General features: G+C 41.3%; 1 protein-coding gene across 5 annotated transcripts in view; it reads right to left on the minus strand.

Moving 5' to 3' along the window:
- Positions 1–16,979, minus strand: part of LOC126282208 (F-box/WD repeat-containing protein 2-like) — a 119,547-nt gene that overhangs the window by 56,678 nt on the left and 45,890 nt on the right. For all 5 annotated transcript variants that reach the window (XR_007551350.1, XM_049981754.1, XM_049981757.1 and 2 more), the window contains one exon: positions 512–738. Coding sequence is in view for 4 of the 5 variants with exons in the window: in XM_049981754.1 (XP_049837711.1) it covers positions 512–738 (227 nt within the window). In the remaining variant the exon portion in view is untranslated. The remainder of the gene's footprint in view (positions 1–511; positions 739–16,979) is intronic.

A 16,979-nucleotide genomic window follows, 5' to 3' on the forward strand; every position in this document is an offset into this window, starting at 1 on the left:
GTGTGCGCATATGTGCAGATGTGGTGGTGGTGGTGGTGGTGGTGGCAGCAGTGGTGGTGGTGGTGGTGGTGGTGGTGGTGGTGGTGGTGTGTATTCCAAGATTATTTTTAAGTGTTGACACTACAATAATTTTGTCAACTATTAACACTACAACATAATCTCCCTAACTTCTACAGGTGACTATACAGTCTTTCCGCTCCCGGGATTGGAATGACTCCTTACCCTCTCCCTTAAAACCCACATCCTTTCGTCTTTCCCTCTCCTTCCTGAAGAAGCAACCATCGGTTGCGAAAGCTAGTAATTCTGTGTGTGGGTTTGTGTGTTTTGTTCTTGTGCCTGTCTGCCAGCGTTTTCCCGCTTGGTGGGTCTTGGAATCTTTGTTTTTAATATATGACTATACAGTTATGTTTACAAATGAATATTAATTACCTTTCAATGCCAATAACACAAAGGCATGAAACAATAATAATTCTTAGTACTACATGCATCAAATACAATTATTACTACTTACAAGCAACTAACAAGTCCTTACAACAGTCTAATCCAGTTATTTGGTCTGAGCTTAAACAGATTGCTCTCACATTATGATGATGATATGCTGAGCCATTGGAAATAGCAGTGCGCAACTTTAGTGTTCTCAGACAAGCTGCTTTCCAGTCTCTTTCCTCTTTCCCTCTTTGCTTATTTCCAAGCAAAAAGTACTTTCTCCGCCAGACATCACTCAGTGAATCAATTACCCTGAAAAAAAAAAAAATGAACAGTAATCACTTCAAATAAACAGCTCTCAATAATAATACACTTGCTATATATAATGTTTGGAGGACAATACATGCAGCATAATGGCTCATAACCACTACACAATATGTTCCCAATAAGTGATCCGCATATACAAAATCTTTTTGAAAGCACATTTTGTATGTACTAGTGAATCTTAGAAGAGGTGCAAAGAATGAGAAAGCGAGCTACACTTAGCAGGTAGACAGGCTGCCACGGGGAGAGTAAAAAAGATAAAGCCCCTGCCTTTCTCATACTGTATGAATCAGGCTTGATATCTTTGTTATATCCTTCATAGTGCACACCCAAATAATAAAAAGTAGTAATTAACATTTAACTGTTTCATGTAAACAAAACAAAGAAGGCAGGTCCTGATAGGTTTGAATTTTACTGAACTATGAGTCTAATAAGTCATGGTTACAAAATACTCATGCAAATTTTGTGTTCCAGAGGAATGTACAAACATGTGTGGCAATAGCGACCCTAGGACTTATTTTAGATGATAAGTTTTAAAAAAATTAAACTACCTTTATAGTATTTGTAGCTTTACAGAAAGCTTATGACAATACTGACTGGAATACATTCTTTGAAATTATTAGGATAGCAGGGATAAAATAAATGGAGTGAAAACTTATTTAGAACTTATGCAAAAATACGTGATTGGAACCATATGAAAGGCAGGCAGTGGTTGAGAAGGGAATGAGACAGGGCAGTAGCCTGTCTCCAGTATTATTCTGTCCATCACTGAGCAAGTAGCAAAGGAAACAAAGGAGAAATTAAAGTTCAAAGTGAAGAAATAAAAACTTTGAGGGTTGCAGATAACATTATAATTCTATCTCAGGTAGCAAAGGATTTGGAAGAGCAATTAAATCGATAGCATTTGAAAAGAGGATATAACATTAACATCAGCAAAATTAAATCAAGGGTAGCTGAATGTTGTTTAATTACGTAAGGAGAAGTGTTCAACTATTTGGGCTTAAAAATAACTGAACATGGCCAAAGTAAAAAGAATGTAAAATAAAGACTGACTAGAGCATGAAAGGCATTTACAAAAATGAAGAATTTATAAACTCTGAATACAAATTTAAGTGCTAGGAAATATTTTTTAAATATTTTATGGAGTGTAATATGAATGGTAAGTAATTTAGACAAGAAGACAGTAGAAGCTTTTGAAATGTGGTGCTAATGCTGTAGATGAGTGAACAGAGCAACTAATGAGGAGATGCTGAACTGAATTGGAGAAAAAAAATATGGCACAACCTGACTAAAAGAAGGGACTGTCTGATAGGACACACCCGGAGGCTTGAAAGAATCATCAATTTGATAATGGAGGAAGTGTGGGAATAAAAACTGCAGAGAAGACCAAGCATGTTCAAATGTATGTAGGTTGCAGCAGTTATTTAGAGATGATGAGGCTTGTGCAGGATTGACTAGCATGGATAACTGCAAAAGCCAGTCTTTGAACTTAAGACTGCAGAAGCAGCAGCAGCAACAACAACAACAACCAAAACTGAATCTGAAATCACCTTGTACAGCAACATATTTATTGATGTTACAAATTATTTATCAGCAAAACAGAACACAGCATTCAAAAGAGCCTACTACAATCATATTTCACAGTGTTCTGTTGGGCACAGACAGGTTACAAAACCGTACAAGCCAGAAATTATGTGATTTATCCATCTCAGTCTTCAAATCATTCTATTTCATGTATAGGAGACATTTCAAGATTTGCAATACTAATATTTTATAAGAGAAAATACAAATGTTCACATTATTTTACATACAGTTCTGAGAAACAACAACAAAAATACTTACTATAATTTTCAGTATCCAAAAATTGAAGACACATAAGTTCATTGTTCAAACTGTGAACCTGTTTCCAATGAATTCTTCAATACACTAATAAGAATTTTCTGCCAGAAAATTGAAGAACAATCTTTACCTTTTATTTTATTGTAAATTTTTCATCTAATATATCCTGGTGTCTGGGCATAGAGTTTTAAATGGTTTGTGACAAGTTTAAAATTGTACCTATGGTGGGTGAGTGCTGTAGTTGTGGTGGAAACAGAAGTGTAAGGGTCAAGTGCGTGTTGTTTTTTATACAAGAAAAACAACGCCTCATATATAGGGCGATTATAATTAAACTTTCAAACTGCTGAAGAAATAACACCACTGGTCAGAATGACGTCAAATTGCAACGGAATATTATCGGTGAAGGGGGAAAACGTACGGCACAAGAAAAAAATAGTGTGAAAATTGATCAATAGATGACACTGTATGTGTCAGAATAAGCAGATGAAAACACCTGTCTAGCACATGACCCATTGAAGTTAGTAAAAACATGCCGGTAAGCAGCTTTTCCTCCTTTTGTGCCTGCGATGTTCGCCGTGACTGTGTCAATGCAGGATTGCGCTCTGCTTGTAAAGCTAAATTACAAGAATGATGACTGTGCGCACATTGCTCTGCAGAAGTTCCCAACACTGATGGGTTTGAAAAAAGGAGTTCATCTGATAACTGCCGTGTGTCTGGAGAAAATGATTCTGAAATTCCAAAAGACGAGTACTTTTGGTGTGCAACGTGGTAGAGGAAGGGAATGAATTGATTCGACGTCAGTGGAAGCAGTGGCCACAGCAACGGAGAAGGAGACGAATGGTGGTGAGCAAACGTGTAATGCCCAAACATTGGACATACTGATGAGCAAGGTGCGTAAAATCCTACGAAACATTGTTCTTTGCTAACCATTAAAAATTACCCATGTGCATGAGTTGCTTCCTGTTGATCTGCCGGCAAGAGAGAGACCTTTGCTTTAGAATTTCTTGCTCTCTTGGAAGTGGATAATGATTGGCCATGGAAGATTTTGGGGACAGATGAAGCCCACTTCCATCTGACAGAATTGTCAAATATGGGCAATGGAAAATCCACACACAAATCAACCAGTACCACTTCATCCTGAAAAGATCACTGTGTGGTGTAGGTTTACGGCATCACTTATCAAGGGCCATATTTTTTTGAAGAGACAGGTGCTTCTGGACCTGTTACCTGTACAGTCACTGGTAAGCACTATGGGTTTCTTTTGTGCAAACCACGTCATTCCAGCTCTCCAACAGTGTGGATGGGATCATTTTTATGCAAGATGGTGCACCTCTGCACTTTGCAAATCCAGTTACGCAGCTGCTGAAGCGCCATTTCGGAAATGCTAGAATTATCAGCCGCCATTTCCCCAACCTGGCCGTCCGGATCACCTGATCTTAATCCATGTGACTTCTGGCTGTGGGGCTATCTAAAAGATGTTGTGTTCAGTGTTCTGAAAGCAAACGTAGCTGCATTGAAGGCATGCATTGCACAGCACATTCTGAACATGACCGCAGGAACACTTTGATCGGTTGTGGAACATGCTGATTCTCGACTTCAACTCGTTGCAGAAGATGGTAGACAGCATATTGAACATGTTTTGTGCCAGTTACACGAAAATTAATGATCCAATCTCATTTCGATTGATACTTTTTATGTGGTTTTTGGCCTCATGAGAATTAAAAACTGATGTGATTGATGCTTTTTATGCAGTTTTTAGCCTCAGGATAATTAAAAACTGTTGTGAGTGATGCTTTTTATGTGGTTTTTGGCCTCAGGACAATAAAAAACTGATTTTTCCCATCCAATGTGATATGACCTTGCCGTGGTGAATGGGCTTATGTAACTAACAGTATCACACCTGTACACCAATGCACACTGAGTAGTACAGTTTGTTTAACGTTGAATGTACAACTTAGGCATTGCTGTATGACTCATTTGTCATTTGTAGTCAACCTCTATTAAATTATGATGTTTACAGCACCATCTTTGCTACATTTTGTAACTATTTATTTTTCTTCTCCCATACATTTTCTCCCTTCTCTGATAATATTCTGTTGCAATTTGACGTCATTATGACCAGTGGGGTTACTTTTGAAAACAGTATTGGAGTTATCAGTTATCCAATTATAATCTTTGAAAATAATTATGACGGTCTAGATCGCAACGTACATTCATTAAAAGGTGACTGGTTTCGATTGTTACATGATCATCTTCAGACCTACAGTCATTTTGATGGACAATGTCCATGTACAGAGTAGGAAACATTGAATGATGGTAGTCAACTGCACTGCTGACTACTGTCATTCAGTGGCTGCTCCTATGCACACAACCACTGTCCGTCGCAATGGCTGTAGGTCTGAAGACGATTATGTTATGATCAAAACCGATCACCTCTGAATAAATGTGCCAACTGTTTAGTAGACCATGGACATTCAACAGTTCCAACTCCATACACAGCTATTGTCCATCAAAATGGCTATAGGTCTGAAGATGATTATGTAATGATTCAAACTGGTCAACTTAATATAAATATGCCTTGTGATCTAGACTGTCGTAATTATTATCAAAGGAGCAATTGACTTTCCATTAGAACTACTGACGGCCTTGGGAGAGCCAGTCATGACAAAACTCTACCAGCTGGTGAGCAAGATGTATGAGACAGGCGAAATACCCTCAGACTTCAAGAAGAATGTAATAATTCCAATCCCAAAGAAAGCAGGTGCTGACAGATGTGAAAATTACCGAACTATCAATTTAGTAAGTCATAGCTGCAAAATACTAACGCGAATTCTTTACAGACGAATGGAAAAACTGGTAGATGCGGTCCTCGGGGAGGATCAGTTTGGATTCCGTCAAAATGTTGGAACACGTGAGGCAATACTGACCTTACGACTTATCTTAGAAGAAAGATTAAGAAAAGGCAAACCTACGTTTCTAGCATTTGTAGACTTAGAGAAAGCTTTTGACAATGTTGACTGGATTACTCTTTTTCAAATTCTAAAGGTGGCAGGGGTAAAATACAGGGAGCGAAAGGCTATTTACAATTTGTACAGAAACCAGATGGCAGTCATAAGAGTCGAGGGGCATGAAAGGGAAGCAGTGGTTGGGAAAGGAGTGAGACAGGGTTGTAGCCTCTCCCCGATGTTATTCAATCTGTATATTGAGCAAGCAGTAAAGGAAACAAAAGAAAAATTTGGAGTAGGTATTAAAATTCATGGAGACGAAGTAAAAACTTTGAGGTTCGCCGATGACATTGTAATTCTGTCAGAGACGGCAAAGGACTTGGAGGAGCAGTTGAACGGAATGGACAGTGTCTTGAAAGGAGGATATAAGATGAACATCAACAAAAGCAAAACGAGGATAATGGAATGTAGTCCAATTAAATCCGGTGCTGCTGAGGGAATTAGATTAGGAAATGAGACACTTAAAGTAGTAAAGGAGTTTTGCTATTTAGGAAGTAAAATAAATGATGATGGTCGAAGTAGAGAGGATATAAAATGTAGACTGGCAATGGCAAGGAAAGCGTTTCTGAAGAAGAGAAATTTGTTAACATCGAATATAGATTTAAGTGTCAGGAAGTCATTTCTGAAAATATTTGTTTGGAGTGTAGCCATGTATGGAAGTGAAACATGGACGATAACTAGTTTGGACAAGAAGAGAATAGAAGCTTTCGAAATGTGGTGCTACAGAAGAATACTGAAGATAAGGTGGATAGATCACGTAACTAATGAGGAGGTATTGAATAGGATTGGGGAGAAGAGAAGTTTGTGGCACAACTTGACTAGAAGAAGGGATCGGTTGGTAGGACATGTTTTGAGGCATCAAGGGATCACAAATTTAGCATTGGAGGGCAGTGTGGAGGGTAAAAATCGTAGAGGGAGACCGAGAGATGAGTACACTAAGCAGATTCAGAAGGATGTAGGTTGCAGTAGGTACTGGGAGATGAAGAAGCTTGCACAGGATAGAGTAGCATTGAGAGCTGCATCAAACCAGTCTCAGGACTGAAGACCACAACAACAACAACAACATGGTGGCTGTATTTGTGGCACCAGACAAAACACATGCTGAAAATGCTAAACTATTTACTTTATTCACTTCCTATTTGTGTGTGCCTCTCAATTTAAATTTTTGTCAAGATTTAGGCCTAAGAACTTTACAATTTTGCTTCTGTGATATCCTCATCACTGAACATCATTTTTATTTCACTCTGTTCTAATGATTTAGTCTCAAACTACATTATTTTGGTTTTAGTTACATTTAGTTTTAGTCAATTTTGATGGAACCAAGATTCAAGATTTTATAAAGTACTTTTAACAATTTCTGGAATTCCTCGAGGCAACTCATTTTCAATTATAACTTATGTATTATCAGGAAATATAATTGAATGAAGGAAAGGAACTCATAGTCACCCACTACTGCAGCTTGTGGGACTCTGCAAGAAATTGTTTTCCAGTTTGAAGAGTAACTGCTTCAATTTGAAGTTACAATTACCCTTTGTTTTCGATCTGCTGAATGTGAATTGAACCACTGTAAAGCACTGTCCATGATTCCGTATATTAGTAATTTATTTAGAAGTAAGGAGAGGTTCCCAGAATCAAATGCTTTTGTCAGATCACAGAATATACCTGTCACATTTTTACACTTACCCAATGTGGAGCATATCTTAAGAGTAAACTCATCGACCGGATTTACAGTGATTTTTCCTTGTTGGAATTAAAACAGTTTTTAACAGTTTTGTCATTTATAGTACTGAGTTTTTTATTTTGTTTTTCTGCAATCTTTCCCAACACTTTAGAGAAGATCAGCAGGTGAGGGTTAGGGCAGTAATTCAAAAATATTTGGATAATGGTTTTATCTCAGCATATTTAATGCATTTAGAAAACAACCCTGTTTAAAGGTTTCATTTATAATAATTGACAGAGGTTGTGAAATGATATCATACACATCCTCGATTACAGATGTGGGCAGTTCATTCTTGTTCTGGTTATAAAATTTGCCTTGCCTTAGTAAGCTGCCAATCTACATCTCACTTTGCCACATTTAACAAGAATTCATTGAAACAACTGGACATCTGATCAGGATTTATTAAAATATAATTTTCAAAAATCTCTTGATGTTTGACTTTAGCTCCTAATTCTGAGTGAACAACTGACCCCCTTTTTTTGTTTTATTTCTTGTTAGAAGATGAGTGTATTATCACAATTTTTTTTAGATGCCAGTACAACATTCCTTAATATGGTTTTTATAACAATTCTGTTTGACTTTAGGTCATTGTGGAGCTACCTCCTTCTGGCACTATAGATTGTTATTCCTTCTATAATCCACTTAGGTTTACAGCTTACTTTTTTGGCAAGTTCTGGGGGGAGGGGGAAGAGTCACTGAATACATCTACAGAAGTTTAAGAACTTGTCATAAATTCTAATGCTTAAACTGGAGTGGTCTAAAGGGCACATTACAACACTTAAGTTACTGCAGCTTTACTTAGCTGCTTTTTGGAGCTCAATAAACACAGCTGAATGATCCTAAACACCTAGGTGGAAATAGTACTTGTTAGTTTCAAACTATTAGTGTGCAATACAAAAATATTATCACTGTAGGTCACTGATCTACTGTTTTATCTGGCAAATTAATACACATTTAATGTAGAGACAGATTTCTGAATTAAATCACAACATTTTGCTGATTTATTACAGTCAATGAAAAGCATTTAAGTACAAGTCCTGTTGGCATCACAATTTTATTCTTGGCTTCTTCCTGAAGCTTTTCTAGGAGACATTGAATTTTAGCTAAGAACACTTTTGCTAGTGCACATCTAGGAGTACTATAGATTGGGGGGTTATGGGAATGAAAGATATGATGTCCAGAGAATTCCCACCTGTGCAATTCAGAAAAGTTGGTGTTGGTAAAAAGAATCCTGTTGGCGCAGGTAGTGAGGCAGCCATTAAAGAAAAGCACATCGTGTAGAGAAACATATTCAGCAATTGCATGGTGTAGCTGTCTCTTGATCACGGTTTGGTGGGGGCCACTCATGCATGTAGACAGCTTGTTAGTTGTCATGCACACATAGAAATCAACACAGTGGTTGCTGCTTAGAGTGCAGATCACATGGCTACTTTCAAAGGTAGCCTTACCTTTGATGGGGAGATGACCGTGGCAGGCCTGGAGTTGGTGGTAGTTGGAGGATGTATGGGATGCATCTTGTATCTATGTCTATTGCAGAGACTGGAGCCATGAGTCAATGGGTTGGGATCAGGAGTGGAGTACGAGTGGACAAGGACATTGCCTAAATTGGGTGGGTGGCAGCATACCACCATGGGAGGGATGAAGAGGATAGTGTAGAGGGTATTCCTTTTTCCAGGGCAGGACAAGAGGTAGGGCAAAAGCCTAACACAGAATGTGACTCAGTTCCTCCAGGCCCAAATGGTAATGAGTCACAAGAGAGGTACTCATTTATGAATGAACAGTGGGTATGTGGTAGGTGTCTGGAGAGACAGGGGATGGGAGATCTGTTTTTGGGCAAAGTTGGGAGAATAATTTCATTCTGTGATGACCTCATAAAACCCTTTACATATTTGGACAGGGTCTGCTCATCACTACAGACGTGACAACCATGAGTGGCTAGGCTGTACAGAAAGGACCATTTGGTATGCACTGGGTGGTGGCTGTCAGAGTTGAGGTATTGTTGGTGGTTGGTAGGTTTGATTGGCTGGAGGTACTGACACAGCCATCCTTGGGATAGAGGTCAACATTGAGAAAGGTGATTTGTTGGGTTGAAGAGGAGAAGATGATGGGAATGGTGGAGTATGTGTTCTGGAGGACTGGAGGACTGTGGATAGAGTATCTTCACCCTTGATACAGTTCATGAACAATGAATTCGAACAAGTAAGAGGTTTGGAATTCTTGTTGGTTTACAAGAATTCCTTTAGATGGCCCATGAATAGGTTGACATACACTGGTGCCTTGCATGTGCCCATTGCTATACCACGTATTTGTTTGTAGGTGATGCCCTCAAAGGACAAGTAATAGTGGGTGAGATCACCGTTGATCAGGAAGAAGGTTGCAGATTTTGAGTGAGTCGGGAATTGGGAAAGGTAGCATTCAATAGTGGCAAAGCCATGAGCATTGGGGATGTCTGTGAGAGGGACGTAACATCAACAGTGACGAGCAGGATCTTGAGCAGTAAAGAAATCGGAACTGTGGACAGTCATTGCAGGAAATGGTTGGTATCATTTATGTAGGAGGTTAGGTTACAGGTAATAGACAGAAGGTGATGGTCCATGAGAGCAGAGATTCTGCCTGTGGGGCACACTACCCGCCCAAAATGAGACATCTTGAGTTGTTGGGTTTACGGCCTTTAGGAAGCAGGTAGGAGGTCAAGGAATAGTAGGGATGAGAAGAGAGACAGAATCAGAGGAGAGGTTTTGGGATGGATCTAAGGACTTGAGGATGGAGTTGAGTCCTGCTGGATTTCAGGAATGGGGTGGCTATGGCATGGTTTGTCGGTGCACATATCTGACTGCTGGCAGAGTCTCTCTCTCCAGGTAATCCCTGGGGTTCATAACCAGTCAACAGATTGCATTATAGGGACAGAATCAGTTTTTGGGTGGGGACTGCAGTTATTTCTGCAGATCTAAGGTTGATTTCAATGTTGAGGGATTTTGGGAATGATAGTGAGGTAACATTCAAAAAAGAAAAAAATGTGGAAAATTAGCAGGGGTGATTAGGGGATAGTGGGAGTTGATTATGGTTGGATGGAGGAGTGAACAGAGACAGGCAGGGTTCAGTGTTGATTTTGGATTAAGTCTGATTGCTAGCACTGGTAGCAGAAAAGTGTTCCCACCATAGGGACTGGGACACAAGGAGAGTTCTCCATGACAAGCCATGTCTAACCACAATTAGTTCTCCATTGAAGGCATCACCTAAAAGCAAATCTGTGCTACTGCAATGGGCACCCACATGACTCCATCCAATGCCATTCTAATCATGGAGCATCTGGAGCAGGTTGTTTCAGCTTGTGTACATGTCGCCGGCCAGTGTGGCCGAGCAGTTCTAGGCGCTGCAGTCTGGAACCGCATGACTGCTACGGTCACAGGTTCGAATCCTGTCTCGGGAATGGATGTGTGTGATGTCCTTAGGTTAGCTAGGTATAAGTAGCTCTAAGTTGTAGGGGACTGATGACCTCAGCAGTTAAGTCCCATAGTGCTCAGAACCATTTGAATTTTTGTGCACATGTCCGTGACCTGGGGAATGCTCACATTCCTGCAAGGCACTGCCTCTCAGTTTGGGCTGTAGTTGTTTGGGCACACTGCTGCAGCAATCATGTGAACAAGTTAAGCGGTGGCTGGTGAGTTACTCCAAATCCCACCTCAGGCATGCCTGTTCGTGAAATCGATCTAATTCAAATTTAATCTACACAAAATTAGTCAGCAGAATTACAAACTGCAGGCCACAGAAATGTAACAGCTGGTACAGGATGAGCCGACAATGTGTAACTAGTGAGCAGAACAAATTAACATGTAAGCTTTGTGCAACAAAAGATTAACTGATATTTTTTCCACAGTTTTTTTAAAAAACAAGTGCACTTACAGGGGATAGGCAGAATAATGTGAACAGTGGTAGTAATGGGATGGTTGTGTTTGATGGTCAACAATGCAGGTAAGGCACATGTCACAATGGCCTATGCATGTTCAGTACAGACTACACACCATTGCAGGTTGTTTATGAGTAGTGCACACTTTGTATTTGCACTGAAAGGCCAAGGTCTATGTGCAATGAAAGACCTAACTGAGTTCCAAAGAGGGCAAACTGTGAGGGCCCAATGAGCTGGAGCATCAGTAACCAAGACAGCCAACTTATTGAATGTTTCAAGAGCATCTGCTTCAACAGTCATGACAACCTACAAAAAAAATGGAAAAATATCAATGTGTAAACGTATATGGAAAGGCATCAATGTGTAAATGTAATAGTGAGCACAAATGAAAATTAAATGGCAGAGATCATTGTTTACTAACACGAATTGTGTAAAAACAACACAAAACTATGGCGGCTTAAGTAACTGCAGAGACCAGTAGCCATCTTTGCGGCCTCATATCTATCGACACAGTCCTCCGAGAACTCCATAAAGCGAATATTTATGTATGGACCGAAACCATTAGTGACAACAACCAGCACAAAGCAGTGTAAAACATGGTGTCAGGAGCACAAAACCTGGAGGATGATCAGTGGAAACACTTCATATGGTCCGACAAATCAACATTTTCATTACTGCCAACACTGAGGCAGGTTTACATCTGGAGAACCGCTAGTATTCATTTCCTTTCCTGTTCTACTTGCAAATATAACAAGGCAAAAACAACAGCCCAAAGCCTCTGTACGAACTGTAACCTCTCTCATCCTATCCCTGCAGTCCTCACACAAAATGTATGCCAGCAATAGCATAACAGTTCCAGAGTTGGCCTCAAACATTGACCCTTCAACCCTCCTTAACAGTACTTCGTGAAGAAACATCTTCCTCCTCCCCAGAGACTCTCATTGGGGCACATGGAGAATCCCTTGTAACACCTGTGCACTGATCGAACCCACTGGCGACAAATCTAGCTGTATGCTTCTGTTGAGGCTTGATGTCTTCTTCCAATTTGACATGGTAGAGATCCCAAACATTCGAGCAGCACAGTCGGATAGGTCATGCAAGTGTCCCACACACTGTCTCCTCTATAAATTAGCCACACTTTCCCAAAATTCTCCCAATAAAAAGAAGCCGATCATTCACCCTTCCCATTACCAACCTGACATGCTCGTTCCACTTTACATTACTCCACACACAATGATCAGACAACCAATCGATGTGACTGTGACAATCAGCACACCACCAATCGTCCACTTGAACATTACAGGATTGTTTCTCCCACATACTATGCTAGCAGGATCAAGATTCCATTCACTGCACCAACAAGAAACTCTGTCTAAGTCATCCTGCATCCTACCATACCCACTCAATGATGACATCCCTCTCGCAGACACCACAGTGTCCCCAGCAAACCACTGTAAACTGCTGCTGCCCCATCCATCATGTCACCTACGTATACAGAGAACAAGACTAGCCCTATCACACTTCCCTGGGGCCCTTCTAAAGTCACCCCTGTCTCTGATAAGTACCAGTTGTTAAGGACAACGTAATGGGTTCCATTACTCGATAAGTCCTTGAGCCATTCCAGTACTTCTGCTACAACTAATAGTTCTACGCTCACAGCAGTGCTTAACGTAACACGTTCCTGACTGTAGCTGTAACATGATTACCAATCACATCAAATACACATATATCACAATTAATGATGATGTAAATAAAATAGAAAGAAACTTCCACATGGGAAAAATATATTAAAAACAAAGATTCCAAGACTTACCAAGTGGGAAAGTGGCAGTAGATAGGCACAATAAATAAAACACACAAACACACACACAGAATTTCTAGCTTTCGCAACCGACAGTTGCTTCTTCAGGAAAGAGGGAAGGAGAGGGAAAGACGAAAGGATGTGGTTTTTAAGGGAGAGGGTAAGGAGTCATTCCAATACCGGGAGCGAAAAGACTTACCTTAGGGGAAAAAAGGACAGGTGTACACTCGCACACACACACATATCCATCCGCACATACACAGACACAAGTAGAGCAGACATTTGTAAAGGCAAAGAGTTCGGGCAGAGATGTCAGTCGAGGCGGAAGTACAGAGGCAAAGAAGTTGTTGAAAGACAGGTGAGGTATGAGCGGTGGCAACTTGAAATTAGCAGAGGTTGAGGCCTGGCGGATATCGAGAAGAGAGGATATACTGAAGGGCGAGTTCCCATCTCTGGAGTTCGGATAGGTTGGTGTTGGTAGGAAGTATCCAGATAACCCGGACGGTGTAACACTGTGCCAAGGTGTGCTGGCCGTGCACCAAGGCATGTTTAGCCACAGGGTGATCCTCATTACCAACAAACACTGTCTGCCTGTGTCCATTCATGCGAATGGACAGTTTGTTGCTGGTCATTCCCACATAGAAAGTGTCACAGTGTAGGCAGGTCAGTTGGTAAATCACGTGGGTACTTTCACACGTGGCTCTTCCTTTGATCGTGTATACCTTCCGGGTTACAGGACTGGAGTAGGTGGTGGTGGAGGGTGCATAGGACAGGTTTTACACTAGGAGCGGTTACAAGGGTAGGAGCCAGATGGTAGGGAAGGTGGTTTGGGGATTTCATAGGGATGAACCAAGAGGTTACGAAGGTTAGGTGGATGGCGGAAAGACACTCTTGGTGGAGTGGGGAGGATTTCATGAAGGATGGATCTCATTTCGGGGCAGGATTTTAGGAAGTCGTATCCCTGCTGGAGAGCCACATTCAGAGTCTGATCCAGTCCCGGAAAGTATCCTGTCACAAGTGGGGCACTTTTGGGGTTTTTCTGTGAGAGGTTCTGGGTTTGAGGGGATGAGGAAGTGGCTCTGGTTATTTGCTTCTGTATCAGGTCGGGAGGGTAGTTGCGGGATGCGAAAGCTGTTTTCAGGTTGTTGGTGTAATGGTTCAGGGATTCAGAACTGGAGCAGATTCGTTTGCCACGAAGGCCTAGGCTGTAGATACTTCCTAAAATTCACAAACCCAAACATCCCGGTCGCCCCATTGTCGCTGGTTACCAAGCCCCCACAGAACGTATCATTGCCTACGTAGATCAACACCTTCAACCCATTACATGCAGTCTCCCATCCTTCATCAAAGACACCAACCACTTTCTCAAACGCCTGGAATCCTTACCCAGTCTGTTACCCCCAGAAACCATCCTTGTAACCATTGATGCCACTTCCCTATACACAAATATCCCGCACCTCCAGGGCCTCGCTGCAATGGAGCACTTCCTTTAACGCCGATCACCTGCCACCCTACCTAAAACCTCTTTCCTCGTCGCCTTAGCCAGCTTCATCCTGACCCACAACTTCTTCACCTTTGAAGGCCAGACATACCAACAATTAAAGGGAACAGCCATGGGTACCAGGATGGCCCCCTCGTATGCCAACCTATTTATGGGTCGCTTAGAGGAAGCCTTCTTGGTTACCCAAGCCTGCCAACCCAAAGTTTGGTACAGATTTATTGACGACATCTTCATGATCTGGACTCACAGTGAACAACTCCTGAATTTCCTCTCCAACCTCAACTCCTTTGGTTCCATCAGATTCACCTGGTCCTACTCCAAATCCCATGCCACTTTCCTTGACATTGACCTCCATCTGTCCAATGGCCAGCTTCACACATCCGTCCACATCAAACCCACCAACAAGCAACAATACCTCCATTATGACAGCTGCCACCCATTCCATATCAAACAGTCCCTTCCCTACAACCTAGGCCTTCGCGGCAAACGAATCTGCTCCAGTCCTGAATCCCTGAACCATTACACCAACAACCTGAAAACAGCTTTCGCATCCCGCAACTACCCTCCCGACCTGGTACAGAAGCAAATAACCAGAGCCACTTCCTCATCCCCTCAAACCCAGAACCTCTCACAGAAGAACCCTAAAAGTGCCCCACTTGTGACAGGATACTTCCCGGGACTGGATCAGACTCTGAATGTGGCTCTCCAGAAAGGATACGACTTCCTAAAATCCTGCCCCGAAATGAGATCCATCCTTCATGAAATCCTCCCCACTCCACCAAGAGTGTCTTTCCGCCGTCCACCTAACCTTCGTAACCTCTTGGTTCATCCCTATGAAATCCCCAAACCACCTTCCCTACCATCTGGCTCCTACCCTTGTAACCGCTCCTAGTGTAAAACCTGTCCTATGCACCCTCCACCACCACCTACTCCAGTCCTGTAACCCGGAAGGTATACACGATCAAAGGAAGAGCCACGTGTGAAAGTACCCACGTGATTTACCAACTGACCTGCCTACACTGTGACACTTTCTATGTGGGAATGACCAGCAACAAACTGTCCATTCGCATGAATGGACACAGGCAGACAGTGTTTGTTGGTAATGAGGATCACCCTGTGGCTAAACATGCCTTGGTGCACGGCCAGCACACCTTGGCACAGTGTTACACCGTCCAGGTTATCTGGATACTTCCTACCAACACCAACCTATCCGAACTCCAGAGATGGGAACTCGCCCTTCAGTATATCCTCTCTTCTCGATATCCGCCAGGCCTCAACCTCTGCTAATTTCAAGTTGCCACCGCTCATACCTCACCTGTCTTTCAACAACTTCTTTGCCTCTGTACTTCCGCCTCGACTGACATCTCTGCCCGAACTCTTTGCCTTTACAAATGTCTGCTCTACTTGTGTCTGTGTATGTGCGGATGGATATGTGTGTGTGTGCGAGTGTACACCTGTCCTTTTTTCCCCTAAGGTAAGTATTTTCGCTCCCGGTATTGGAATGACTCCTTACCCTCTCCCTTAAAAACCACATCCTTTCGTCTTTCCCTCTCCTTCCCTCTTTCCTGAAGAAGCAACTGTCGGTTGCGAAAGCTAGAAATTCTGTGTGTGTGTTTGTGTGTTTTATTTATTGTGCCTATCTACTGCTACTTTCCCGCTTGGTAAAGTCTTGGAATATTTGTTTTTAATATATACCACAATTAAGGTTCACAAAGAAAAGAGAAACACATTGCTACATTATAACGAGTCTTGAAATCTCAGTATGGCTCGAGGAGAGCACTGTGATCGAAAAACAAATGGCCAATGACTAACACAGAGTTTAAGATGAGTCCCCTGGTACACTTCAAGACAGTGTAATATAAAGGGCTAATCAAAAATATTGAACAATGTTTGCAATTTTATTTCTTATGACAAAGAAGTACGTAAACATAAATCCATCATCATCAAAGTGAAAGATTCAATAGTTTGACTAGTCTTTGTACAAGTTTCATGAAAACCGAAGGTGGTACATATGCTTTGCTGCAGAAATATGACAACACTACACAAATGATTATTTTGTGTGCTGCATTTCCAAAACGTGAATTCATTATTAAGGAGTAATGTATACAGCATTGTACATTCAACGCACAGCTTCCTAAAATACAAATTTACCATGAGTTGATCAGAAGGTATTTAGATAACTCTTGCATGTGCAAAACTGCAAACAATGAACCATCCGTACACATCAAATCAAATATCAACACAGCTTATCCATTTTTGAATGAAACTTCTTTTTGTGTCATAAATAGTGCTCTGGTTAAGTGTATTAAACATTCAGCATTTTTATAGAGTAATGGTGAGACTGAGTTCCTAACTCTTGTCGACGGCCTGATAAAAAAGTGAAGAACCCAGATCATGAGAAGGAATGGAATGAAACTTCACGGATTGACAGTGTACATAATGTTATTTCAAAATCA

The sequence above is a fragment of the Schistocerca gregaria genome, chromosome 7 (genome assembly GCF_023897955.1).
Source record: "Schistocerca gregaria isolate iqSchGreg1 chromosome 7, iqSchGreg1.2, whole genome shotgun sequence".
Taxonomy (NCBI): Eukaryota; Metazoa; Arthropoda; class Insecta; order Orthoptera; family Acrididae; genus Schistocerca; species Schistocerca gregaria.